Genomic DNA, 27,361 nt, shown 5'->3' with positions numbered 1-27,361 from the left:
TAATATATTTGTGCCCACTTACTCTTTCTCACACCGACCTGCTGTATAAGAAACACAGTAATGAGTGAGGGGAACAGCATAACAACAACAACAACAACAACAAAACCACAGGTGAGTGATCCTTACATATGTTTTCAAATACATGTTCATTTCAGTAACCCTTTACATGTTTAGGTGTGCTTAATGTGTGAGGAGATTCATCATTCACTCCATGGCTCCTCCATGTGTTGTCATCGTTTGTTAGTATTTCACTTATCAGGCTCTATCACAATCAAAACTGGGCAATCTGCAGCCTTGTTCAATCCAAGGAACTGTTATTGTAACATTGGAGTCTTAATTTTCTGTTGTAATACAGAATGTATTGACAATGGAGGGCAGCAATCCAGCGTGGCTGATTAATGTTAAAACGTACCCCACCTTTTTAAAGTTGCACAGCTACGAAGAGAAGTATAACAACAGGAGAGTATAACTGGAGACCTACAAACATTTGCTGATGTGAATTGTGTGTAAAATGGCTTCTGTCAATCCACTCCTCCCACTGTCACACTTATTCATTCACATCCATATAAGTACACCTACACTATTTGCATACAAAAGTTAATTCAAAGGTTACTCTCACCATTTAACACGTACACACAGCCTAACAACTGAACAGTGCTTTGATGGCACGGCTTTCTACCTATTCTGAATTGCGACCCTTGAACACAACACAGCCCCATCTGTCCCTGAGACTTAGGCATGCACAGTTTGTTTGTTTTTTCATGAAACAAAACTGAGGAGTTCATAAACATTGCATAACAGCTCAGCAGCTGAGCAATGTTTAGGGGAAAGGGGCTCATTTCAATCAGAGCTAGTTCAGCTGATAGCTATGGCAGTTTCAAAGAGTGCAGCCTGTGTTAATCTCAGATTCCACCCCCTCCCCTTTTGTCAAATTTACCTGATTTTGGGTGGCAAATGGCAAAACCAGTATTTTCCTGCTGTATTGCATGTTTTGTGCTCTTGCCTAAAACCACCATAGGAACTCTGAAATATTATCCAAAACTGGCTTTGACTTCTCCAGAGAGATACATGAAATTGTCGGTGCTGAGCATGGAAAAGCACCAAAAGTCATGGAGATCACAGATGTTTTCTCCAATTTGACAACAGCCTTCCCTTTCCCCAAGGCAGAGAGTGGTTCCAGAATGCCAGCTGCTTTATCCTGTTAATGATAAATGGACTTGCTTGGCGTGGAGTCCATGGCTGGAATGCAGGACAGCTGGAGCCAAGATCAGTCTGTTGCAATTCCCAACAGGCTCATCTTCTTGCAACGCTGGTCATATGGAAAGTTTAGCCAGCATATGGTGGAAACAAGGAGCGCTCGTAGAGGTAAGGAACCAGACACATTGCCACCTTCTTCTGCTGTCAAAGGCCAATGCTAATTAAATACCAGATTGCTAAGAGGGTGGGAAGAATCAGAGGTGCAGCTGGGTGAAACCTGAAATAAAAATGAGGGTCCTATCATGAAGAATGCAGGGTTTGCTCAGGAGAGTAGCGTAAGATAATTTTTAAAAATACATTGGTGACTCTTGCTTAGTTTCAACAAAGTGTAGACAGTTTTTAAAAGGACTCATAGTGAAACCAAACTGCATTTGCCTGAAAGGTAAACTTAGTTGATATTTAGTTTTTAGTATTTCACATCAGGGTGGCTAGCACACAAAATTTCCTGTGTGCAATGCCAGCAACAATTTGTATGCCTTTAAAATGATATACGTAAATAGTATACTTGGTGCTGAGCTAACTAGGCTGAGCAGTATAAACCTCACCATGTAACTCAGTCCTTAACTTGAATGGAGAAATCACTCTAATTTTGGATAAATTGTTCTAGGAACTCTAATTATAGTGATCCCGTAATGCAAGGCCGAGAGCACTAAATTGTGTGGTTGGTCCTGGACTAGTTACCTGAATATTTAGCTTGTGTCTTTTGTAATTCTATTATAGTTAGAAATGTAGGAAGCTGCCTTATACTCTGTCAGACCACTAACTGGCAGCAGCTCTTGAGGATTCTAGCTAGGAACCTCTCCCAGGCCTCCTATGAGATGCTGAGGGTAGGACCAGAGACCTTCTGCATGCCAGGCAGATGCTCTTCCCGTGAGCTTCCATTTGGGCTGGAAAACTTGGAAAAAGGAAGTTTGAGGTTTAATCTGAGGTTCTCTGTTTCATTTCCATTCTCCCTTAGTTTCTCTTTTATCATGAATATTATGCAGTTTTATAAATTGATGGGTTGATTTGTGGTCTTTGACTACACATTCGAAGCCACTTTTGAGGGGCATGATGTGATGATACAACGAAATAAATGCCTAAATAAATGATAAGGAAGGGACCGGCTTGCAAGTCAATGAAAGTCTGAGAACAGACACAAACTTTGCTCCTTTCAGACCCACTTTTTGACAGCGTTGGTCTTCATGAATTGGCCTTCTCTTCAATCAAAGAATGATTTTGAAACCTGCCTTTACCTCAGGAGGCCGTGTGGCTTCTGTGGCTTGTCGTGTTCTCCAAATAAGAAGATACTTGAACAGTGAGTGTTTCTTGAAGAGATTGCATTCTCTTTTTTATGCCACCCTTGTGTGCGGTATTAAGGCTGGTTCATGCATACATGTACATCACCTGATAGCTCATTATCAGTCAGGGTTCCTTCAGACTGCCATTATTTTGCAGGGTGGATTCAAGTGCACACCGGAGCATTTAATTTGTGCATTTGTAGTGGATTGATGCTCTCTGTCACCCTAGTTCAGAGGCAGTGTTAGGGTAGCGCGACTAGTTTGGCCGCATGGAGCACCGCACTGCAGGGAGCACCACAACAGTGCTGCAGAACGGAGCACGAGAAGGGGAAGCATATGCCAAATTTTAGTGTTGCACAGGGTGCTGCTTGAATTTGAGAGCCCAAAGTCTGCCACTGTCCTAATGCAACAAATCTGCTTTCAAAACCCAGGCTTTTTGTAGTTCAGAATACACATCATGAGTAGTTGTATAGTTAGGTATTTTTAAATCTACTGCACTGGAGGGGGTTTGGATGAGACCACCGTGTCCCTCTGTCCCCCTCTGTTTGGCTGTGCTGGGCTCTGCCAGTGGAGTGGCTCTGCTGCCTCAGAAGCCCCAACTGCACCCGCACAAAACTGTTAGAATTCCTGATCTATGATTGCAGTCATAGGATTAATTCCTTCCTGTAGCACCTTAAAGACCAACTAAGTTAGTTCTTGGTATAAGCTTTCGTGTGCAAGCACACTTCTTCAGATACACTTCTTCAGATGAGGGTATATGTTTTGACTCCACGGAGTGGGAAGTGGTGTCTGATGCTAGAGAGAGAGGGAACCATGTTGCAGTGCTCTGTGTGTGTTTATATGTAAATAAAGTAGATTAGCCAAAATGCTGAGTTGCTGAGCTCTGTTACACAAAGCTGTGAAGACTTTGTAGATCCCTAAGTGTGCTGGTGTCGGTTGGCATTGGTCGCTGTGATGTTTGGGCTGAAGAAAGCTTATGAAGCTCCCGAACGATCGACCAGGAGGGAGGGAACATGCCAGTCGGGCATGTGTCTCTGCCAGGGTCCTACTCAAGTGTAGGCTGAACTCCTGACAAAAACAACACATTGGCAGCAGCTGCCACTGAGGTTTTCCACAGGTGGTAGCTGGTACACGTGTCCCCCCCCATGGGGCATTTCAGGAGTGGGAGGAGGGCAGGGGTTGGATCTCAGCTATCGAAGGACCCACTGGATCCCAAGCTATTGGCAATTTGTAGCAATGGTCCCAATCTAGAGTTTTCTGCTATGGCAGCCTTGAGCAGCTGTAGTAAAAGTACAAAATTTTCCACTCCTCCTCCACCTTGCCTTCTGTTTTGGACGGCACAAGCGGTGGGGGCTACAGATGTGGCAGTGGTTCCCACATTCCATTAAGCCCAGCTGCTGTTCACCAGAGTTTGGATTGCACCCTTAATGGCCTTACAGGGGCTCCCTCTTTAAATGATCGTGTGTGTCACTTCACTTACATTTCAAAATGCAAGCAAAGCCCTGCTTTGTTTGGAGCCCTTCTGCTCTTTGAGGCCCTGGACTCCTGCCCCAAAGTCCTGCCCTGATTGTAACACTTTTCCATTAGATATTGACAGTGTTTATATTTTCTTATAGGCAGCGACTTCTGCATCCATCCTTTGGTGAGGGAGGCCCTGGACAGCAGGAGGCCTGTTGTTGCCTTGGAGAGCACTATCATTACACACGGCATGCCGTATCCCCAGAATCTGAGGTAGGCAGAGACTATAATTTTCTTGCACAGCGAAAGCTGCAAGCTGGACTAGGCCAGAGACTGGTGCACACACGCACACACCTTTCCTGACATCTCATTGCTTGTTGATCTGCAGCTAAACTGAACTCATAGAATCATAGAATCATAGAGTTGGAAGAGACCACAAGGGCCATCGAGTCCAACCCCCTGCCAAGCAGGAAACACCATCAGAGCACTCCTGACATATGGTTGTCAAGCCTCTGCTTAAAGACCTCCAAAGAAGGAGACTCCACCACACTCCTTGGCAGCAAATTCCACTGTCGAACAGCTCTTACTGTCAGGAAGTTCTTTATGAACTGCCTTCATTGAAAAGGACTATTTCTGGGGTCACCAGGTCAGGGGCATTGCTAGGTATTTAAAGGACTTGGGGCAGAGGCCCCTGACACAAATCTACGTAGAATTTGCATATGCTAATTTATGTAGACAACCCTGGGAAGTTGAGGTGGTGGCTGAGTGGCAGGGGTCTTCACCAGTAATGCATTTTGCATTGTACCCAGCCACTGGGTGAGTAGCTTTTGGGGGAAATTTTAAGAAAATGGAAGTGGCAGAAAATATGGGACCCACCACAAGAGCCCTCCCCGCCCCCTGGGCCACCCTGTAGCAATGCTGAGGTCATCAGGAAAAATGACAGCTCTGTCAATTACATTGGACCTTCAATGGCTGCTTCAAAAGTTCTAGCTATTGCCTGAAGCTGCAGTCACGAAGTAATAAACATATACATGCAGGGTAGCACCCACTTAAGCCTGCTTCATATTCCTATAACCATACATTTTTGATGGTAGTGAAGCTTGAGAAGCCTATCTAGGGCAGTCTTTGCACAGCAAATGAACAGATGGCACAGCCTCTTTAGGGTTAAGGTACCACTGCAGATTGCAAGTGAGGAAATTGCATGCTTGAAGTTCGTTGCGATTAGAAAAGCAGCGCATCAGGGAATGTGTACAATCTGAGGAAGGCTACACCAAATGATTTCTCTCTATGCAGATTGCCATTCAGAATAGATAAAACCAGGGCATATTTTTCAGCCGGAGCTCACCAGAACTCAGTCCCGGCACCTCTCAGGTGGGCGCCATTGCCGTTATAAGAGAACAGGGGAGGGGTCATGGTGAGTTCCGGCACCTCTTTTTCTAGAAAAATAGCACAGGTCAATAACCTTGACATACTGGAGAATACCGTATTTTTCGTTCTATAGGACGCACATTTCCCCCTCCAAAAATTAAGGGGAAATGTGTGTGCGTCCTATAGAGCGAATGCAGGCTGCGCCGCTAAGCCCAAAGCCAGAACAGGAAGACGGAGCACTGCGGAGCGCTCCGTCTCGCTGCTCTAGCTTGGGGACGGCTGCGCGCAAACCTCTGCAGGGCAGCGGGGTGCCTTCACCCCGCTGTCCTGCAGAAGCTAGCAAGGCTGTTCCCAAGCCAGAACAGCGAGACGGAGGGCTCTGTCTCGCTGCTCTAGCTTGGGGACGGCTGCGCGCACAGCCTCTCCAGGGCAGCGGGGTGCCTTCACCCCGCTGTCCTGCAGAAGCTAGCAAGGCTGTTCCCAAGCCAGAACAGCGAGACGGAGGGCTCTGTCTCGCTCCTCTAGCTTGGGGACGGCTGCGCGCACAGCCTCTCCAGGGCAGCGGGGTGCCTTCACCCCACTGTCCTGCAGAAGCTAGCAAGGCTGTTCCCAAGCCAGAACAGCGAGACGGAGGGCTCCGTCTCGCTCCTCTAGCTTGGGGACGGCTGCGCGCAAACCTCTGCAGGGCAGCGGGGTGCCTTCACCCCGCTGTCCTGCAGAAGCTAGCAAGGCTGTTCCCAAGCCAGAACAGCGAGACGGAGGGCTCCGTCTCGCTGCTCTAGCTTGGGGACGGCTGCGCGCAAACCTCTGCAGGGCAGCGGGGTGCTGCGCTCCAAAGGCTTCAGGGATCTTTGAGGCTGGCGGTGGGGGGAAGCAGCGCTTCCCCCCACCGCCAGCCCCACAAGCTCTGGTGAATGTACCTTGAACGCACCTTGTTTTAGAGGGGGAGAACAAGAAAAAAATTTTTTTCCTTGTTCTCCCCCTCCTATAATCCGGTGCGTCCTATGGTCCGGTGCGTCCAATGGAGCGAAAAATACGGTAGGTTTTATGTTGACTAAAGGCAGGGCTATTAAGACAGTGGGGATCCCAGATTGCCACCTACATTTTTGAGCAGGGATTGGGGAACCTGTGGCACTCTAGATGTTGTTGGACTCCAACTCCCGTCAGCCTCAGTCAGCATTGCAGAATGGTCAGAGGCGATGGAAACTGTACTCCCAACAACACCTGAAAGGCCAAGGGTTCCCCATATCTGATTTATCCCTGTGCTGACAATCTGGCCATAAATTGATAATGCAAGAACCTCATTGCCATTAAAACTAACCCAAGATTTGTTAGGCATCAGATTATGTAGCCACAGGGGAAGGAAATGAAATATAAATGAGGGTGTGGTGAGGGATTGGGTGATGGAGTACAGTTTTTAATACCATGGCAACTTATTTTGCCTTCTTTTTCTTTTGCGTTGCTCGCAATGCACCAGCATGGCCAGAGAGGTAGAAGAAATAATAAGAGCAAATGGGTCTGTGCCAGCAACTATCGGTGTTTTAAGTGGTCGCATCCACGTGGGCCTCCAGAATGAACAGCTTGAGACTTTGGCCAAGAGCAAAAACGCAATAAAGGTGTCTCGGAGAGATCTTCCCTACGTTCTCAGTCAGGTATTGGATTGAATTCTCGGGGGGGGGGTGTTTTCTTTTATGTTCCCCTGGTTCAAATCTCTGTAGAGCACACCTAATCTCTGAACATAACATAAGAACACGAGAAGAGCCTGCTGGATCAGTAGGACTGGAACCACAGCAAAGCAGTGCCACCTACCCCTAACTCAGACAACCACTCCACAAATCCCTGTAGCTTACAGTTCTTATGACCAGTAGCCATGGATAGCCTTGTCTCCATTAAGTTGCCTAGTCTCCTTTTTGAGCCACCCAGGTTGGCTTACATTGCTGTATTTTGCCCAGTGGTGGAACGATGTGAGAGGGTTGGAATCTAAGCACTCCTTGCTGAGGGTCTTGTGCAATCTAGATTATGACTGGCTGTTCCACACAGGGCTTGTCTGGTGGTACAACTGTGGCTGGAACCATGATTGTGGCACACAAAGCAAAGATCCCTGTATTTGTGACGGGAGGAATTGGAGGGGTTCACCGCGGAGGAGAGAAGAGTAAGAGAATTAATTTTTTAACTAGAAATTAAATTCCAAATGCTGTTTTAATTTTATAACCAGATGTTAAATGCTAAATGCTGTGTGTGTGTGTGTGTGTGTGTGAGAGAGAGAGAGAGAGAGAGAGAATTCTAGGCTTATGACCACCTACCATTTTATGGATCTCCTCTAGGAATGGAAAACTTGGGGCCTTTCAGATACTTTTGCATGCTAATTCCCATAAGCTCAGCCTACAAGGATGATGGGAGTTATAGTCCAGCAGCATCTGCAGGGCACCACACGGGCTACATCCGAGTTAATGGCATTTCTCCACATTCTTCCCTCCCTACCCTGCTTCCTCTCTGTTCTAGAGGTGAGAACCAGGACACCCTCCCCAATTCATATACAGCACAGTCTCAAAACTGATCCATCCCACACACCTTGCAGTTGCTACTTAGAAACACATCGAGTTAAACGCATTCACTCGTTTAGCGCTACAATCCTATACACACTTGCCATGGGGTACACTCAGTGTTTTTTTTCCATAAAAAATGTTTAGGGGTACTCTCATTTTGACTCAAGAAAATCACCATTTTATAGTTCAGACTGGGAAAAATAAATACAGTAAATGGACAAAAGTACAAAGATTCACAAAATGTTTAAGGGTGTGTGTACCCCTGCGTCCCCCCCAGAAAAAAGCAGTGGGTACACTTCACTGAAACCAACATGACTTATTTTGGAGTAGCCATGTATAGGATTAATCCAGGGCCAGCCAACTCATGAGGTGGGCTGAGGCAGCCACCTCAGGCAGCAGAAGCCCACGAGGCAGTGCCTCTGCAGGCATGCTGCCCACCCCACCCCACCCCCTCTGCCACCGATGGAGAAGCAGCAGTGCCGAGATCTCACCGAAATACCACAAAATCTCTTGAATTCTCATTTGGTCCATGAGATCTCGCCACTGCCATTTTGTGGATGCTGCCAAACAACCCAGGTAAGGGAGGCTTCAGCAGGGACAGTGGCAGCGAAAGGGCAGGGTGGCACTTTCCTGTTTCACCTCTGGTGGCAACATGGAATGCACCACTCTTGGATTCTTCTGCTGAAGTTGCATCTTGTTTGACCCTCAGACCGTAGAAAGCCACAGCCAATTAGAGTGGATGGTAGTGGCAAGATGAGCCAATGGTCTGACTCATTATAAGTCAACTTCATATGTTACTTTAATACAGAATTATGATGGTTCCCACCCTACCAGTTTGCCCATTTTGGTGGCTATGAAATTTGGCAGGGCAACTGTCTTTTCAGTCTTTTCTCCCTATCCTTTTCAGCTTTGGATGTGAGTGCGGACCTGACAGAATTAGGCCGTACTCCAGTTGCCGTGATTTCGGCAGGTGTGAAGTCTATACTGGATATTGGCAGGACATTGGAATATCTGGTAAGGAGCCACAAATGCAGTGCAGAGGGAAGGAACAAGAGACAGGAGGCTGGTTAATCTGGCCTTTCTCAGTTCTGTCGTTCCAGCTTCACGTAGAATTTACTCCCATATTTCAATGGATAGTTGTACTGTCATGGCTGTCCTGCTCAGAACTCTGATATTCTGAAGTAGGGATAGTGGAGAATTTGATAAAGTTCACATTTAAAGGCAAACCTCTGTAATTTATACTTTCCAAAGCGATGTGCAAACCAAAACACAGCCAGCTTTCAGAATTTTCACTTCTCCGAATTTTGCAATGCAGTTCTCTGGCCAAGTATTGTGTACAAATAAGCATATACTGGGGCAAAGTATGCATATGCTAGTGAAAATAACCTACAAAAATGTTAGGGAACATTGCTTTGCAAAAAATTCTATATTAGGCAAAATTGCATGTGAATGTAATTTGCACTAAAATGCTTAGTAACTTTTATGAGAACTTTAAAAAGTGCAAACTTATGTGGAAAACTGATCTTAACATTGGGAAAAGGAGAAATTGAAACTGACAGATATGCCTATCCCTCTTTTGAGCGTAGTGGAGGTGAAGGAGGCAAATTATCTGTTTTTATGAATGTTTCTATGCAAGCAAAGTATTAATCAAATTGATTTGAAACCGGCCTAAGTTCCTAACACAGAAACTTTCTCACCTAATTTATTTTAAAAGTAGTTGGGCGGCTTGTGCACTCACAGTGGGCTGCAATGAATACTTCCATGAGCCACAGGCAGCCCACATGCATTATAGAGATTATAGCAATTAAAATGTATATATTTTGAGGTTGTAGACACAGTTCAAAGACAAAACAAGAAAGAGATTTGCATCTAGTTCATGAGATCGGATTCTATCAAGTCCATGGAGCTGGAGGAAAGGGCATGTATTTTATCCTTTTGTGTGAGAGTGGTAAGGGTTTCCTGTTTGGGGAGGGGCTGTACCTCAGTGATACAGCTTGTGTCATGGGTGCAAAAGTCCCTAAGTCCTGACATCTCCAGGCAGCAGGGCCCTCAGCTAGTCAATCTAAGAAAGACACCTGCCCATTGCAGCAGACAGTGAAGAGCTAGCTGGACCAATGGTCTGACCTGGGATCATGGAAATGTCATTTGATTCTGTAGAGTGGTAAGTGATTTGGTCCATAACCCAGAAAGATGGCTTTTGCTTTCATATCACATACAGTATTTTCACTTTGCCCCCGCTCTTCACCTCTGCAGGAGACTCAAGGTGTCTGTGTGGCCACCTTTGGAGACTCCAGAGAGTTCCCAGCCTTCTTCTGCCATCAGAGCGGCTTCCAGGCCCCATATCATGTGCAGAACGAGGAGGATGCTGCACAGCTGATTGGTGAGCTGCCTGTGGAACAATGCGCTTTTTGAGAATGGAGTGTTTGAGTTCAAACCAATGAGTTTCTCAGTTTCCCTGAGGCTGCAGTTCACTGCCCACATAGTGGGGAACAAAGCCCATTGTAGTTGGCTTTACTTTTGAAGAAATGCGCATGGGATCAGGACAAATCTGTCCCACATGCCCCTTTCCATCCTTGGATATCTTCTCTTGTTTTCAGTATCCTGTTCTTAACAGCAGGGCTGGTGTTGAGGCTTGGAAGGCGCAGCAGCCCTGGCAACATCTCACACCCCACGTGACAAGAGCCCCCCCTGGACCCAGGGCTTTTTTTCTGCTGAAAGAAGCTCAACAACTTAGGGTTGTCTGTCCAAAAAAGGTGGGGGTTCCTGCACCTCTTATTCTAGAAAAAAAAGCACTGCCTGGACCTACTGAAGTTAGTGGTGGGTGGCCACCTTGTTTCAATCTGCTGTTTAGAGTGAATATGCCTGTTTCACTGTCTTGGCTCTGCGCGTGGATTGGAATGTAACGTAAGTGAAATAATTATTATCTATAATTATTTATTTTTAAAACATTCTGTTGTGACTTGGAGCTGCTAAGTAGCAGGATGCTGCACTGGTAAAATCTTTTTCAGAATGGTCCAGGAAGTGACTGTATGTCATAACGTGCCACCTGTTTCCAGGGAACTTGTAGAGAATAAAAGGATGGCTGCCCCCACGTATCTATGCACTCACTGGGGCTGATGGGAGTTGTAGTCCAAAACGTCTGGACGGCACCAAATTAGTGACGGCTGCATTAAACTTTGTTGGGTGCAAAGCAATTGACACCAGAGGCTACTGGGATGAAGAAACAAATTGCAAGCACAGACATATACATCTATAAGCGATGAAATTTGTGATGCCACCTTTGCCACCTGTTTCAGCAGAGAAACACAGTTAATGACCTTTCTTCCTCAGCCAGGTCCCTAAATTTGCAGTTGGGCAGTGGAGTGCTGATTGCAGTGCCCTGCCCTGAGGATCAAGCTGCTTCAGGACAGCTTATTGAAGAAGCAATCCAGCAGGCTTTGAGAGAGGCTCGGTAAGCTGCTGCTGCTGAAATCCCATAACTTTTCATAACACAAATGTTCTGGGTTTGTTTTGTTTGTCTTCCATAGCCCTGCTAGAGCAGTGTTTCCCAACCTTGGGTCTTCAACTGTTTTTGGACTACAACTCCCATCATCCCTAGCTAGCAAGACCAGTGGTCAGAGATGATGGGAATTGTAGTCCGAAAACAGCTGGAGACCCAAGCTTGGGAAACACTGTGCTAGAGCACCAGCCAGAGGGGGGCGGGCAGTTGTCCACAGATCCCTGCGGCTTCTTACACCCAAGCTCCAGCCAGTGGGTGCCCTCTAGGGGCAGGTTTTCTCCAGTCAAGTTCCTCCACTTAAAAGCCTGAGCTGAGCTCACCTTGGATAATCAATGCATATATTTATTAAGTTTGTAGCATAGATAGGGCTACCTGATGCATTTTCCCCTTTTTATGGATATAAAGATGATTTATTTGTGCTCTTCTCATATACAAATATAAAATTACTGGTTCTCATCCAGATTGCTCTTCTTACATTTGCAGGGAAAAAGGGATTACAGGAAAGGAGCTTACACCCTTCTTGCTGCAGAAGCTAAACAAGTTATCTAGTGGGGAGTCACTTAGATCCAGTATCCTTTCCTGAAAATGCTCGCTTCTTACTTCCCCTCCTCAAAATCCAATTACATAATTTCCCCCCCATGTTCTCCATACTTTCTGGGAATCTTACACTGCCCCAGAGCAACATTACATTGGCAGCATTTTGGGAAATTAAAATAGAGGGGGATCTTTGCACCAATTTCTTACACCTACTTTTCTTTTAGTTCTTGGGTTCTTCTGCTTTTATTTTCCTTTCATCATACCCTTCCCCATATCAGATATTGCCTTGATCAAGAACAACGCCAAGGTGGGCAGCCGCATAGCTGTGGCCCTGAACAAGATTCAAAGAGCCCAGGGCTGGGGAGACGACATGGCTCAAAATGAAAATGTATCTCCTGTACCAAAACCGGTGAGTGGCCTGCTCCGTAAGGGTTGCCACTCTCTCAGAAAGAAACAGCTTGGCTGCTACAGCTCATTTCCACATCGCCTTAACCTTGCGGTCTTGGCCTCAGGCTCCTCCAGGCAATGTGATGATTGAGCATTCATCCGGATTTCTTTGCACAAGGCTTACCTGGTGGTTAGACTATGTTAAATGAGGGTCTTTAGGTCAGCCACCACTTTTGCCTTCTCTAAGACTAGCAGTGCTTCCCTGCAAAATATTTTTTCTCAAATGGAGATAATCTCAGTGTAGGTAAAACAACACAAAAAGTCACAAATGTGGAGCTGAAATGACAAGATCTTAAAAGTCATCTAGTCAAACTCCTCGCTGATGCCAGTTTATGATGTATGTACACCAATCGTGTATGAAAACAGAATGTCTCTTTTGTCACAATGATGCTTGCTTGGAAATGCAAATGTTGCAGTCATCGAACAAGAAGAGCAAAGAGGCATGCCTCAAGGAAGTGCTTTTAAAAGCAGTAACTTTTAGGAATGCCTAATGCATTTTCAACCACAGGCCATCCACAGGGGCACTAACACAAACTAACACATCCTTTTTAAAATGGATACTCAAAAATAACCTCCAGCAAACATGCTGAGTTGTTTATCAGCTGTCTGATGTTGCATTGAATGTTGGACAGGGGGAGTTTTTAAAAATGCAATTTGACAATCATTTTCTACTTTCTCTCTGGAGGTTGTTTATTTACAATTTGTATTAGGGCTTTGCATTTATTTACTTTTTTCAATACGTACTTTGTTTTACTGCTCCTAAGGAAAACCTTTTGGTTGAAATGCACTGGCCATTTTTCTGCGGACAAAGTTGATTTATTTGCTCCCACTGCCTTTCAGGGAACCCTCTCAAGGTGGCCTATGGAAGACTTTTAAAATGCAACATAATGTGAGGCACATATAGATAACAAGGTGCCCCCATGTTATGGACTACAACTCCCACCAACCTTTACCGTTGGTCATGTTGTCTGAGGCTGATGGAAGTTGTAGTCCACAATATATACAACAGATGCCACCACATTGTCTGTCCTTGCTGTGAATTTACTACTTTCAAGCATCTGCTTGAAACATGTCTCCTCCTTCTCTTGTCTGATAACTGCACACCAAGCTTTCATTAATATGAGGGGCATATCTAGATCAGCTCCTGCGCAACTTCTGATCCACCAAGCCAAGTGTTGATCATTATTAGCCCACCAAGGACTCAATAACCCTCCTTTGTTTCTACTGCCTCGGTGGCACTGCAAAAACTGTGGTTGTCTTCTGCTTTGAGCAGGACTGGGGAGACTGTGGCCCTCCAGAAGGTGTTAGACCCCAACACCCCTAAGAACCAATCCTCATGGTTAAAGGTCAGAGTTGATGGAAACTGGTGTTCAATGATGTCCGGACAGCTGCAGGTTCCTCAGCCTTGGCTTTGTGGGCATGTCCTGAAAGAAGGGCTCTGGAAGAGACCTCTACTTATGGCTTCTCCCTCCCTCTGACCCACCCACCTCTTGCTTTCCTTTCAGGTGGTCATTGGTGGCATCAACGTCGATTTCATAGCCAAGGCAAGAGATGCAACAATAGTGGTAATTGCACCTAGCAATATTTAAGCTGCATTTTCCTTATCCTAACCTGTTGCTGTAAAGCTCATCGGATGCAAGGAGCTCACATGTCACCTTTCCAGACTATTAGGAGGTATAAGGGCTGGCAGTCTGGAGGCAAGCAGGTACTACCCAGGCAGGTAACCAAGCCTAAAAGGTGTTAGGCAAGCAAACAGGTGTATAGGTGGTTAGAAATGGGCTGATCTGGCAGATAGAAATGGGCCGTCTGAGGATTTATACCAGGCATAGGCAAACTCAGCCCTCCAGATGTTTTGAGACTACAATTCCCATCATCCCTGACCACTGGTCCTGTTAGCTAGGGATGATGGGAGTTGTAGTCCCAAAAAATCTGGAGGGCCAAGTTTGCCTATGCCTGATTTATACAGATGTTGATGATGTTGATGTGAAGGCTGAATTTGTGTCATCAGAGAAATGAAGGTGGGGGGAAGCAGTCTTCAGGGTGCAATAGAAAAGCCCTAGCTCACTACTTTTCCCAGGTATGTCTGTCTGCCCCACGTGAACAGCTCATTAATTCATTTATTTAACAAGATTTATAACCCACCTAATCAACAAAAACCTCTAAGTGGTTTACATAAAACAATATGAAATATCCATAAGAAGCATACCATTAAAATATAACTTTAGAAACAGGTAGATCTAAGATTTATTGAAATATAAGTAAAACCAGCAGTTTTGGAACACATGCCTAACAAGTTGGTGTTTGGGAATATGTACTTGAGTGACACGTTGCTTTGACTAACCTTCACCAATCTGGTGCCCTCCAGTTGTTTTGGACTACATGGCCATGTTGGTGAGGACTGATGGGAATTGTAGTCCAAAACATCTGGAGGGCACCAGATTGGTGAAGGCTGGATTAGACTGGGAAACTGGTTCAGAGGCAAAGGGTTTACAGGATCAGGCAAAAGCCTATTGGTCCCTTTTTCCCACCTGATTTGTGCTAAGCTGCAATACCACCCTTTGGCCACATGTAGCAGTGTCACTGTAATGCAGTAGTTTGTCGGGCAATTTACCACAGTGGTGCAGAGAGTAAGCTACTTGTTTCCTGCTGCCAGAGATGCCAGCGCCCTACAGGATGAAAGAAGGGAGCGTTCTTCCATAGGCAGGTAGCAGCAGCGGCAGCTTAACACTGCCTTGTGGTGCCTAGGTGTGGTACAACTTGCCTCCCAGCCACTTCTTATGGGTCACAGGTGTTGCTATGATAAAAATGATGGTTGTCATCATCGTACACATGGACCCATGAGCTAAGAGAAATAAAAACGTTCCATAATAAGTGATGAAAACTCTGCGGAGTGCGGAAAAAGAAGAGGGTTTAAAGCTGATAAATAGAGTTGTTCACCTTATGACATCTAGTGGAACATTTGATGCCAAGTGACACACCTCTTTGGTAAAAGTGAGCAGAGTTCCCTAGCCAGAATGTCTGGCCACCTTTCTGATTAGCTGACAAGTGGATGAAGACAGAAATGGAAGAGTGTGATGGTTGTTTAATTAACAATTAACTAAGAAAACACTTCTTAATCCTTGGAGACAGAGAAGAAAAGTACAAACCATGATGAATGTTGGCCTAGTGGATGATTGGATTTTATAGATTTTCCATTTCTAGAAGAAATATGGGAACCTCAGCAGATGACAGAAATAAGTTTAGTGTAAGGAATGGCTGTAGCCTAGCTCATTTTGTATGGGGATTGACCATAGGTGATTGTCAGAGCACCTGCCTTGCATGCAGAAGTTTTGAGGCTCAATCCCTAGTGTCTTCTTATCGGGCTGGAAAAAGCTCCTTCCTGAAATCCTTAAGAGGTGCTGCCAGTCAGAGTAGACAATGCTAACTAGATGGATCAATAGTCTAAACTTGGCAGCTTCCTGTGTTCCAGTCCCATGAGATCACATAAAGTGGAATAGTCTCCAGAGAACTTGGGTTTAACTGGAGCCAGTGTTGACAGCAGTAGCATTACGGTACCATCTGGGAAAATCAAGGCATATCTAATTTTTGCCCTGTTCTGTTGATTTCTCTGCATTTGCAGGGTGGAGGACAGACAAATCCATCAATAGTGAGACAGTCGTTTGGTGGTGTGGGGAGAAATCTAGCAGGTAATTCATTCTAATTTTGCTCTCTGCAGGGAGATACTGGGTCCAGCATATTGCTATGCTCAGCTTCCACATCATTGAGCTAGGAAGTTCCAGGGTCTCAACTCTCCCCAGGTTTGTTGGGAAGGAGGTCATTGGATGGGCTTGTTTGGTGCTTTTTTTGATATTTGCTTTTTATTTACAAATAGACAGGTTGAGCATACATGGAGATCTAATGTGGGAACAGTCCATTGCTCCCAGATCTCTAGGGAGACAGCCGGCACCCCAAAACACTCTCTTATGGCACTTCCACATGACCTGTTTATTGAACATTCGTCCTCATTTGTTTGCAGGGAGATTAGACAATGTTGGATATTTAATGAGGATCCATTCTGATTTGTTTGTGGGGAGGTTTGAAGATGTTGCATCAAACGAAGTGTTATCCCACACTTCACAGGGTGTGTTCTTTATTGCAAAAGGTCCAATCTTTTGGGGAAGTGGATTTGTTGCGCAAGACCTCCCAACCAACAACATTTGTGCAACTTGAATCTGTCAGTATGCGCTTGAATCCCACCAAAACATAATGAGTTTGAGAGTGTTACGTCTCTCTTAGTCTCTATCTCAAACTGCAACCTCTCCTCACATGCAGACCTAGATTGCATCATCCTCAGCAAGGAGTGGGGAAAGGGCATCTCTCAGGTATTTCCTAGCTGTTCAAAAGACAGATTATTGATCCTGAGCTAGATGGATAGTTTGGCCTGGTAAAAGGCACTTTCCTATTTAAATTAAAAAGAGTTCAGTAGATATTTCACTGACTGATGACCCCAGAATGCTTCTACCTTGACTTTCAGATTCTAGGGTTGTTGGCAGATAATCCAGCTTTGTTCCATTTCTCTTCCATTTTCAGATTGCTTAAGTCGTCTTGGGAAGACCCCGTTCTTTATCTCTGTCATGGGGAAGGATGAGCATTCAGAGTCCGTCCTACGCTACTGCAAGCATATGGTAGCTCACAGCTTATGGTTATTCTAAACTAATCTGTAGCAGGGTGGCTGTTTTTCATACTGCAGATCACAAAATTTCATCATTCCAGTCCCAGGGACCCACTCTCTGCTTACTATGAGATTCCTTGTGGGAGCTCTTCATTTTAGGGACACAGGAAGCTGCCTCACTCAGAGGTGAGGTCCATATATAATTGTTGTTGTTGTTTAGTCATTTAGTCGTGTCCGACTCTTCGTGACCCCATGGACCAGAGCACGCCAGGCACTCCAGTCTTCCTCTGCCTCCCGCAGTTTGGTCAAACTCATGCTGGTAGCTTCGAGAACAGTATCCAACCATCTTGTCCTCTGTCGTCCCCTTCTCCTTGTGCCCTCCATCTTTCCCAACATCAGGGTCTTTTCCAGGGAGTCTTCTCTTCTCATGAGGTGGCCAAAGTATTGGAGCCTCAGCTTCACGATCTGTCCTTCCAGTGAGCACTCAGGGCTGATTTCCTTAAGAATGGATAGGTTCAATCTTCTTGCAGTCCATGGGACTCTCAAGAGTCTCCTCCAGCACCATAATTCAAAAGCATCAATTTTTCAGCGATCAGCCTTCTTTATGGTCCAGCTCTCACTTCCATACATCACTACTGGGAAAACCATAGCTTTAACTATACAGATCTTTGCTGGCAAGGTGATGTATCTGCTTTTTAAGATGCTGTCTAGGTTTGTCATTGCTTTTCTCCCAAGACCATAAATAATAGTAATAATAATAATAATAATAATAATAATAATAATAATGTTATTAATTATACCCCACCCATCTGGCTGGATTTCCCTAGCCACTCTGTGCGGCTCAGTATTGTCTGCATTGACTGGGAGAAGCTCTCTAGGGCGTCTAAGTCTTAACTGGAGATGCCAGGGATTGAAGCAGGGACCTTCTGCAGGCAAATCAGATGCTCTGCCACTGAGCTACAGCCTTTCCATAATAGGGAGGTTAGAGGAGGGGAATCTCAGATCCACTTGACCCTCCAAACTCTCCCCAGACTACATCTGCCTCGCTCCAGGTCACAGCCCTGAGTAAGCAAGGCCTGGCTGGAATGTGTCTTTGAACTCTGATAATGGCTCTTCCTTGTCTGGACGGAGGACCAAAAGGGGCTTGTACATAGAAAGCAGCCTACTGCACAAAAGGTGTCAATTTTACATTCCTTTTTCTGCCCACTTTTGTGTCAGTCTCCACCCACCACTGGAATGGGACCCTCAGAAGGATGTCCAGAAGGGAATGCGGCTCTCTGGCCTAGAATGATTCATCGCCCCTTTTTTAAGCTAAAGAGAATGTGAAATTGAGGCAGCAGAAATGAGCCGGGAAAAGGCCTGCATGCTCCAGGGCCATGGATATCAGTTAGACCCAGGTGCATCTGGGATGTGCCTACCTGTCCCAGTCTGTGCCTATGTGATGCTTCCTGGATTAACATTTGCTTCGTGGTGTTATTCCAGGTCTCCTTGAACTGGAGGCCAGATTCATCATGCATATGAGGAAGCACATTCACTAGCTGGGCAGGCACCGGTGCACATTTTGCTCCGAATGAGCTGCAGAGAACAGAACATTAAATTTGTCTTTCTCCCCTTACCTTGAGGACATGAGAGGTGTCTTGCAGCTGGAAGGGCACAACACAGCCACCTATTGTTCCGTATTCACAGGCAGCGGAGAGCTCTCCCTGGGCTTGGGAGACATGGACATCCACCAGCAGATCACAGAGCAATACGTAAGACCCTTCTACAGCATGAAATCTCAGTGCCACTTTTCTGCTTATGGTGCCCTCTGCTTTCCTAAGGGGCAGAGGATATTTTCTCAGGGTACCTAGGAGGGAAACAAAGGGGAAATCCGGAACTGGGTAATTCTGGAAGGCGGCACTGTGATGGAGTGCTGAAAGCCACCTTTCTGCCACTGCCGCCTCCACCCACAACTCCTTCCAGACTGTGTTTCTAGGACGTGCCGAGCTGTAGAAACACAGATAAACACAGCCTCCTTGGTGGCTGAGGCGTATTTTTGGGACACTTAATGGAAGGGGTGATTAGGAGTGATTCAGGTGCAACCCCACCCTTTCCCCCATTAATAAAAAAAGCCTGTTTGGGAAAAAACCTCAAGTCTGCACTTAACAGCTGATACTGTTTGGTTAAGAAGGTATGAATGCCTGCCAGTAATCCACTTATCAACAAGACCCTTAAAAGACTGGAGCTTAGCTCCTGGAAAGGAAAAAGTGGTCATTGTTCCCACCCTCTCTCCACCTTTTTCCGATCCCCATTTCATTATTAAAGGAAGGAAAAAAGGAGGCACAGCTTTTAAACGATATATGATTCCCTTGGATTCACACAGAATAACACGGCAACAAAAGCGCCTCAGAATTTCTGCTGGCTTCTACCTGTTGATGGATGCTGATTGCAATGTCGCCTTCAGTGAATGCAAGAGGCTGCTGGAGCAGGAGTGGGGAGCCTGCTGGACTACAAATCCCATCAGCCTGAGCCAGTGGGGCCAGGGATGATAGGAATGGCAAGCCAGCAACCTCTGTATGATCAGATGTTTCCCACCCCTGACTAGGATGCTGGGCAAAACATTAGGCTAGGTCTACACTAGTTAACTCATATAGCAGGATTGGGACTGCAATCCTATGCCTACTTACCAAGGAGTATATCCCATTGAAACCAACAGGCCTTCTAAGTAACCATATGATTCTACTGCTTGTTGTAAAATAATGTGAATGCCTTGGATTTGTTGGATCCTGTTCATGTCTGTTGAGAACTAAGCCCCTTGGTTTCAGTGGGGAAGGCATCTGCCTAGACCAGGCTTCCTCAACCTTGGCCCTCCAGATGTTTTGAGACTACAATTCCTGTCATCCCTGACCACTGGTCCTGCTAGCTAGGGATCATGGGAGTTGTAGGCCAAAAACATCTGGAGGGCCGAGGTTGAGGAAGCTTGGCCTAGACCTTGGAGACCTCCTTCTGAGGCTCCGCCAGATGACCTGGTCATGGAGCATCCTGAATTGCTTGTGCAAAGATGGCTCAATTTCTGCTCCTTACTAAGCATCCTGATGTGTTTGCTGTCTCATCACCATCACACATTTTTATAGTGTTTTCCCATCACTTTCCTATCCACAAAAAGTTCATTTTAGTCCTAGCTCCAGTCCCAAAGCTTCTTAGGTGTGAGTAAGAAAGTAAGCTTTTTTTTTCAAGGCTTACAATGGCATACCTCAGGCTACAGGTACAGATCATCTTAAGGCACAGCTGTAGAGTTCAAGAATGACATCAGGGTTCTGAGACCAGGACTAAAGCTATGGAGATGACTCAGCAGCTGGTCCCACCCATTCCACCAGAATTTGAAGCTGAGTCGTGGCAACACTCACTTGTGGGACTCACTTTCCTTTGAGTCTGGTGCACTTGGAGCTGCATGCTTCTGCAAGGGACCTGGGTCTGTTGCTGACGGTGGATCTGCAGCAAAGTGATGTCACTGGGAGCAACCAGAAGACCCTGGCCAAGTGGAATATGCCCAGCCACAGAATTTCCTTCTTTTACTTTAGGAAAAGAGGAACATCTCATTCCTGGAATAAACATGGATTTCCAATTGCCAATATTGTCTCTGTCTCTCATGCAATTTCCTCCAGGTGTCCACGTTCAAGGAGACTCTCTGCTCGGCCCCACTTGTGTGCATTGATGGGAATGTGCCCGTGTCCACTATTCAGTATGTCTGTCAGATTGCCAGGGAACATCACCTAGCAGGTAAGAAGGGACACTCACAAAGCACAGGCTAAAATGCATTGTGTTAACAGAGCATAGGAAGTGGCCTTATAGAGAGTCTGACCTTTTTTCTATCTACCTCAGTATTGTCCACACTAACTGGCAGTGGCTCTCGAGTTTCAAGCAGGGGCCTCTCTCAGCCCTGTGTGGCAACACTGTGGATATTACTGTCAGGAGCTCGGCCTACACTCGAGTAGGACCCTGGCAGAGACACATGCCCAACTGGCATGTTCTCTCCCTCCTGGTCAGTCGTTTATTTACATATAAACACACACGGAGCACTGCAACATGGCTCCCTCTCTCTAGCATCAGACAGCAAAGAGAAAAAGAACAAAGGACAATAGTCCCTCTTCACGGAACACAGTAACAGAAACATCCTGTCTCCGTAACTTCCCACTCTGTGGAGTCAAAACATACACCATCATGTGATAGACAAAAATCCCATGACTGCAATCATGGAGCAGGAATTCCAACAATTACCTGGGACCTTCTGCATGCAAAGCAGCTGCTCTATCACTGAGCTACGTCCCTTTCCACCTTCTCCTAGTAAGGGAATGTTCCCAGCATCATCTCACTCTGGTTTATTTTGCTGCTTATTTCCAAACCGCAGGAAAACTATTATGCTCAAAGCCCTGTGTTCTGAGAGAGGGTGGCATATAAATAGAATCTTGATGACAATGATATATACTTTTCCTTTGCATTTAGCTCTTGTACAGTAAATCAACATTTTAAGAATGCAATGTGATGAAATCTCAAGTGAATATGAACCATTGTATTTGAATAGTGACATCTTTGAATGTCAGTGGTGGGCTCATCAGGGCTTCCTTTTGTGCTGTGTTTCTAGGCACAGGTCTGGACTTTAAAGCTCTATGTCCAAGCTGGTTTTGTGTGTGTCCTGGTGCTTTTCTCAGCAACCAACCAGATTTATAGCATTGGTACTGCCCTGGACATTTTAATAGAAAGACAATGTTTGTAAACTAGACAGATGCATCATTGAATATATATGATTCACGTTTGTTGGGTCAGATCGACTAACCCCATTTGATGCTCTTCTGAAGTGTGTTACGAGCCGACAGATGTGGACAAGGCTTCTAAGCCATTCCTTTCAGAAAGCTGGAGAGCCCTGGCCTGCATATCTCCCAATCTACGGGAACTAAGAGCAATCAACCGGACCCTGGGACATCCTGTTTCGGCAGGTGAGGCACTTTTGAGAGTGGAGGCCAGGAATCTTTTGTGTGTCCCCCCCCCCCACACCATCAAAGCTAGGAATATACTGCATTTGCTTTATATACTGAGTCAGACTGTGGCCAAACTATCTTAGTATTGTTTGTCCCAGGTTGAGAACCTGTGTGCTCCAGGCCACACCTGCCATCAGCCCTGATCATTGGCTATGCTGGCTGGGGATGATGGGAATTGTAGTCCATTAGCACTGTGGATTAAACCACAGAGCCTAGGACTTGCCGATCAGAAGGTCGGCGGTTCAAATCCCCGCAACGGGGTGAGCTCCCATTGCTCAGTCCCTGCTCCTGCCAACCTAGCAGTTCGAAAGCACGTCAAAGTGCAAGTAGATAAATAGGTACCGCTCTGGCGGGAAGGTAAACGGCATTTCCGTGCGCTGCTCTGGTTCGCCAGAAGTGGCTTAGTCATGCTGGCCACATGACCCGGAAGCTGTATGCTGGCTCCCTCTGCCAGTACAGCGAGATGAGCACCGCAGCCCCAGAGTTGGCCATGACTGCACCTAATGGTCAGGGGTCCCTTTACCTTTAACACCTGGAGGGCTACAGGTTCTCCATTATTGATGTAGAACCATGCAGCCTTGCAAACACATCCGTCACTGGATCTTCCTCTGTCCACCACCACCAGCTGACTTTTCCTACCATGACCCTATTTAGGAAAAAGGTTCCCCACTTGTAGCACAATGACGACAATTTTATGTATAAAAATACTTGTTTGCCGCCATTTCGTAAAATATATCAAAGCAGTTTACAGCAAAACTCTGTGACACAATGGCTCAGTGCATCTGGCTGTTAACCAGGAGGTTGGTGAGGCCAGGGATAGCTGTGGGCAGGATTCCTGCGTTGCAGGGGTTGGACTGGATGACTCTAGGGGTCCCAACCCTATGGGTGGCATTGATGCTCTGTGACTAATTTCCCTCCACTCTTAAAGATATGCCATCTACATTGGAAGAAGCTGTCAAAACCTCTCTGACCCTGGCCCGGCCCTTACTGGGAGAGTTGCACTGCGTAGTTGTGACACTTGGCCAACATGGCGTCCTGGTTTGCAGCCGGAACATGAATGGGAGGCTCTCTCTTCGCCCAGGAACTTTCAACAAGGTAGGAGCACAAGGCAGGAAACGTGAAGGGATAAAAACAGTGAAGGCAGGAGGCGTGAACTAGAGGTAAAAGGTGCTTGGCAGGCAGGGAAGTATAAAGAAAAGGGATGTCTGACGCAAAATTCTACATCAAGTACCATTTCCCAGAGTTCCTTGGGAGGAAATCTTGACAGTTAAGCATTAAAAATCTAGGGATATTTTGGCAACTTAAGCTGATGTGCAGCTTGCGGATTTAACATATAGAATAAGAACAAGAAGAACATACGTTTAGAGAAGTTTGGAAAATGTTTATTGAATATATGGGGGAAATTGTGTACACTTGAAAGCGTTGGCAGCATTAAGATAAATTCAGCAGCGTAAATAAGTTTTGATGCGATGTAATAATGGAGTACTGAATGATTTAGTATATGTAAAATACGTAGGGATTTATGATTGGCAAAATGAACCATGGCAAGAGAAGGAGGGAAGTCATTGGTATTTTAAGGATGATTAAATGAGTATTCTAAATTGTAACACAGAAAATTTAATAAGAATTCTATCTATCTATCTAGGGATAATGTCAGTGTAGGCAGAAATTTGACCCTGGGAGACGGAATTCAAATATTGCAGAAAAATGGAAGCTATCAAAAATGTTGTCCCATCCTCACTTCAGTTTTTGAGTTTTCAGTAGATTGTGTAGGCAAAGGGAAGTTTTTTATCTGTCTTTCATAACACTAGAACTCATGGACGTCCCATGAAGCTGAATGTGGGAAAATTCAGGACAGATAAAAGTATGGACTTCTTCACACAGTGCATAGTTAAAACTATGGAGTTTGCTTCCAGACAAGGCAATGATGGCCACCAACTTGGACGGCTTTAAGGGAGAATAAGACAAAGGCTATCACCGGCTACCATACCAACCCACCGCAATGCTGTGCCTCCACTGCTGGTCAGAGTATGCCTCTGAAGACCAGCTGCTGGGAGTCACAAGTTGGAAAGAGCGCTGCTGTACTTGGGTCCTGCTGTCAGGCTTCCCACAGGCATCTGGCCTGGTTGCTGTGAGAACAGGATTCTGGACTAGAAGGACCACTGGCCTGATCTGGCAGGACTCAACCTTTGCGAACATGAGGGCCAGTAACTTGTTTCAAAAGAAATTGATAACCTGAGATTTTCAAAGTAGTCAATATTGCTGTTATGGACCAGTTTCAGTCCAACAAAGCATTCATGAAGCAGAGTACATGTGTATACCCCTTAAAAAACAAACAAATCCAGAAATCCCACTGTTCAGCTATTTGGTGAAGGGAATTTTTCAATCTTATTATTTCAATACTTTTTAGAACTGTTGTACTGACTCTGCTGTCAAGTTGATGATTTTATTCTGGACAAGTTTTCATCTTTGTTTTATGGTTTTAATTGTTGACTTGTAAACCCCCGGAGAACTTTTGTTATTGTGTGGTACCCATCGAAATGTGGGGGGTGGGGGTGGAACTTAGCACATATTTGCAAATAGATTTCTGGATGTCCATTTGCAAGTATGGCATTTGAGAATGAATTTTTTTTTGGGTTATCATGCCTAAAATAGAAATTAGCTTCACTTGTGGAGGTACTCCTGACCTGATCCCTGGGGTAATAACTGCTTACTAGTATGACACAACCCTTTATCGAGCAGAGGTTATTACCCGCTCTACTACTGTTACATTTCTATCTCATCTTTATTCCAAATAGCTCTAGGAAGTGTACATTTGTACCATGGAAGTTGAACGGAATCCGTTCCGGAAATCCATTCGACTTTCAAAATGTTCAGAAACCAAAGCGAAGCTTCCGGTTGTCTGCAGGAGCTTCCTGCAGCCAATCGGAAGCCGTGGAAGCCCCATCGGATGTTCGGCTTCCAAAAATAGTTCACAAACTGGAACGGTCACTTCCGGGTTTGCGGCATTCAGGAGCCAAAATGTTCGAGAGCTCAGCTGTTCGAAAACCAAGGTACAACTGAACTTAGTTCTCATCTCCATTTTACCATCAAAACCATAGCTGTCAACTTTCAGATTTGAAAATAAGGGATCAGCAGCCTCGAAAATAAGGGATCAGCAGCCTCACCTGTCCCAGGGACAGTCTACAGGATATCTAACAATCCGGGATAGCAGTGGGAAGCAGCGGGAAATGGCACTGGAATAAGGGAATTTCCTGCAAAAAAAGGGAAGGTTGACAGCTATGATCAAAACCCTATGAGGTTGCATTGGCTGAGCAACTGTGAATGGCCCAAGGCCAGACAGTGAGCTTCATGACCCAGATGGAGATTTGAACCCTGGACTCCCATGTCCTGGTCCCACACGCTAACCTCTTCACCGCACTGGCTTCTCCTGAAATGAATGAGAAGTTCCCTTCTCGTGCCAACTCCATGCGTAGTTCAGTTGGGTTTCTGGCTCCCCATCTCTAGGGTCTTTTCTACCTCTAGCATTCACCTGACAGTGTATAAAAGGAGCTGGAATTCGTCTTACAGTTCTCCAGGTTCAGGGTGTCTCTCTCATTCTCTCTCCTATCTCACCTTGCAGGCCACTGCTGCAGATGAGCTGTGTGCTGTTCACTACCCAGCGATCCCTGTCCCCACGGAGGAGATAGTCAATGTCTCTGGAGCAGGTGACAGGTATGTTGCCAGCTGCCCAGAGAGGTTCCTGCCACAGCATCAGGCTCCTCCACCTTCCTCTCCTTGGCCCCTGCCCCCCTGGTTGCTGTGACAACATAACAGTGCCAGCATGTACGCGGCATTGCTAAGGAATCGCTAGTCCAAATATTTATCCGGAGGTGGTGAGAGAAACGGGAAGGTTTATTGTGAGCTGTCATTTTCCTGAGCCTTTATATGAAAGAGAGAGAAATGGAGGCAATTAAGTCTCAACAAGACATTGACATCTTTGCTCCACGTGCCTCCAGACGCCGCAATTGTAAAAAGCACCTGGAGCCTCTTAGTGGGGCAGCCGGGCTTTGCTGAAATGGGAGCCTTCAAGACCTTGACGTCTCAAAAGGTTCTCCATCAACTACTCATGGTGGTGCCAGCACCACAGTCATCCTCTGATGCCAGGGAAATGTGGGTCTGGGAGAGGGACAAGGGGTTTATACTGGGGTGCAGGATGAGAACACTAAAATAAAACCACCATAAACGGTGAAATTCAGTTGCTGAAGAACTTAGTCTTTTTCCTTCGGTAAGCTGAGTTGGCCTCTTCTCTCTTCAGCTTAATGGCTGGAATCCTCGCTGGGCTGCTTGCTGGAGAAGACATGGATGATTGTGTCCGGATGGGCCTCTTGTCCGCCAGCTTCTCCCTCCATTCATATGAGCCAGTTTCACCAGACATCAATGCCACCAGCGTGAATGTGGCAAGGCTCAAGGCTCAGCAGTGGCCTGTGGCAAAGCGCTGGAAGTTGACTTAAGAGTCGGGCAGCCCCTTCTGCACCCTGAAATGGGCAGATGCCCCAACATCTCTCTCTCCTACCTGGGCCTGCTTTTGAACTGAATCAGGTGGGCTCCCTGATTGCATCAGGAGAAGAGGAAGGGAGGCTGGCTGGGTTTCTCCATCTTCCCTTTACCTCTTCACCATTCTTTATTGCTAGGCCCAGTGCTTTTTTTCTAAAATAATGTTTACTCTCATTTCGACTCAAGAAAATCACCAATTTATAGTTCAAACTGGGAAAAAGAAAGTGGACAAAACTACAGAGATTCCCAAAATGTTTAGGGGTATGTGTACCGCTGCGTACCCCCAGAAAAAAAAAGAACTGGCTAGGCCTATGACCTAAAAGTTTAAAAAATGGAAACCCTGCACCAAGAAAAGTTGAATTATGCAACCTGTCCCCTATGAAGAATTATTGGAAATAAAAAAACTTTTTTTTAACAGATGGTGCAATGTTAGTAGTAGAAGATGCAAGAAGCTCATTTTGAAACTGAATGTAACGATTTTAATTTTACTTTGATTTAAATTTTACCTTCAAGCCAAAAGGCGGCATTTAGCCCGGTTACACAGTCAAGACACTGCTACCTCTATCCTGTTACGTGACTCTGATTTATGTATGTGGGAGGTGGGCTCAAATGTGTTTTAACTCATTTAAGCGGTGGTGGACTTTGGGCTCCCAAATTTCAGCAGCACCCTGTGTGATGCTAAAATCCCCCCATCTCTCATGCTCCATTCTACAACATTGGTGTGGAGACCCCTATGGTGCGGCACCCAGTGTGGCGGCCTAACGGGT

General features: G+C 45.8%; 1 protein-coding gene across 2 annotated transcripts in view; it reads left to right on the top strand.

Annotated features, from left to right (window-relative positions):
• The window catches only part of LOC308486832 (uncharacterized protein), a 29,397-nt gene extending 2,388 nt beyond the window's left edge, over positions 1–27,009 (top strand). Inside the window, exons 3-21 of one of the 2 annotated variants that reach the window (XM_081024019.1) lie at positions 1,164–1,365; positions 2,415–2,554; positions 4,154–4,268; positions 6,841–7,015; positions 7,404–7,515; positions 8,817–8,923; positions 10,163–10,289; positions 11,240–11,360; positions 11,892–11,977; positions 12,224–12,354; positions 13,898–13,957; positions 16,012–16,078; positions 16,962–17,056; positions 18,666–18,794; positions 20,688–20,802; positions 21,879–22,016; positions 22,987–23,153; positions 25,681–25,772; positions 26,356–27,009. In XM_081024019.1, the coding sequence (XP_080880145.1) occupies positions 2,470–2,554; positions 4,154–4,268; positions 6,841–7,015; positions 7,404–7,515; positions 8,817–8,923; positions 10,163–10,289; positions 11,240–11,360; positions 11,892–11,977; positions 12,224–12,354; positions 13,898–13,957; positions 16,012–16,078; positions 16,962–17,056; positions 18,666–18,794; positions 20,688–20,802; positions 21,879–22,016; positions 22,987–23,153; positions 25,681–25,772; positions 26,356–26,551 (2,118 nt within the window). In that variant the 5' untranslated portion in view covers positions 1,164–1,365; positions 2,415–2,469 and the 3' untranslated portion in view covers positions 26,552–27,009. Of the gene's footprint in view, positions 1–1,163; positions 1,366–2,414; positions 2,555–4,153; positions 4,269–6,840; positions 7,016–7,403; positions 7,516–8,816; positions 8,924–10,162; positions 10,290–11,239; positions 11,361–11,891; positions 11,978–12,223; positions 12,355–13,897; positions 13,958–16,011; positions 16,079–16,961; positions 17,057–18,665; positions 18,795–20,687; positions 20,803–21,878; positions 22,017–22,986; positions 23,154–25,680; positions 25,773–26,355 lie in introns of those variants that run through there. The other variant, XM_081024020.1, reaches the window with a different exon arrangement.
• Positions 27,010–27,361: the final 352 nt, after the last annotated feature.

Source organism: Podarcis pityusensis, assembly GCF_964106645.2.
Source record: "Podarcis pityusensis genome assembly, chromosome: 10".
NCBI lineage: Eukaryota > Metazoa > Chordata > Lepidosauria > Squamata > Lacertidae > Podarcis > Podarcis pityusensis.
Note: the sequence above shows the minus strand (reverse complement) of the source record. Positions and strands in the feature narration are given on the sequence as shown.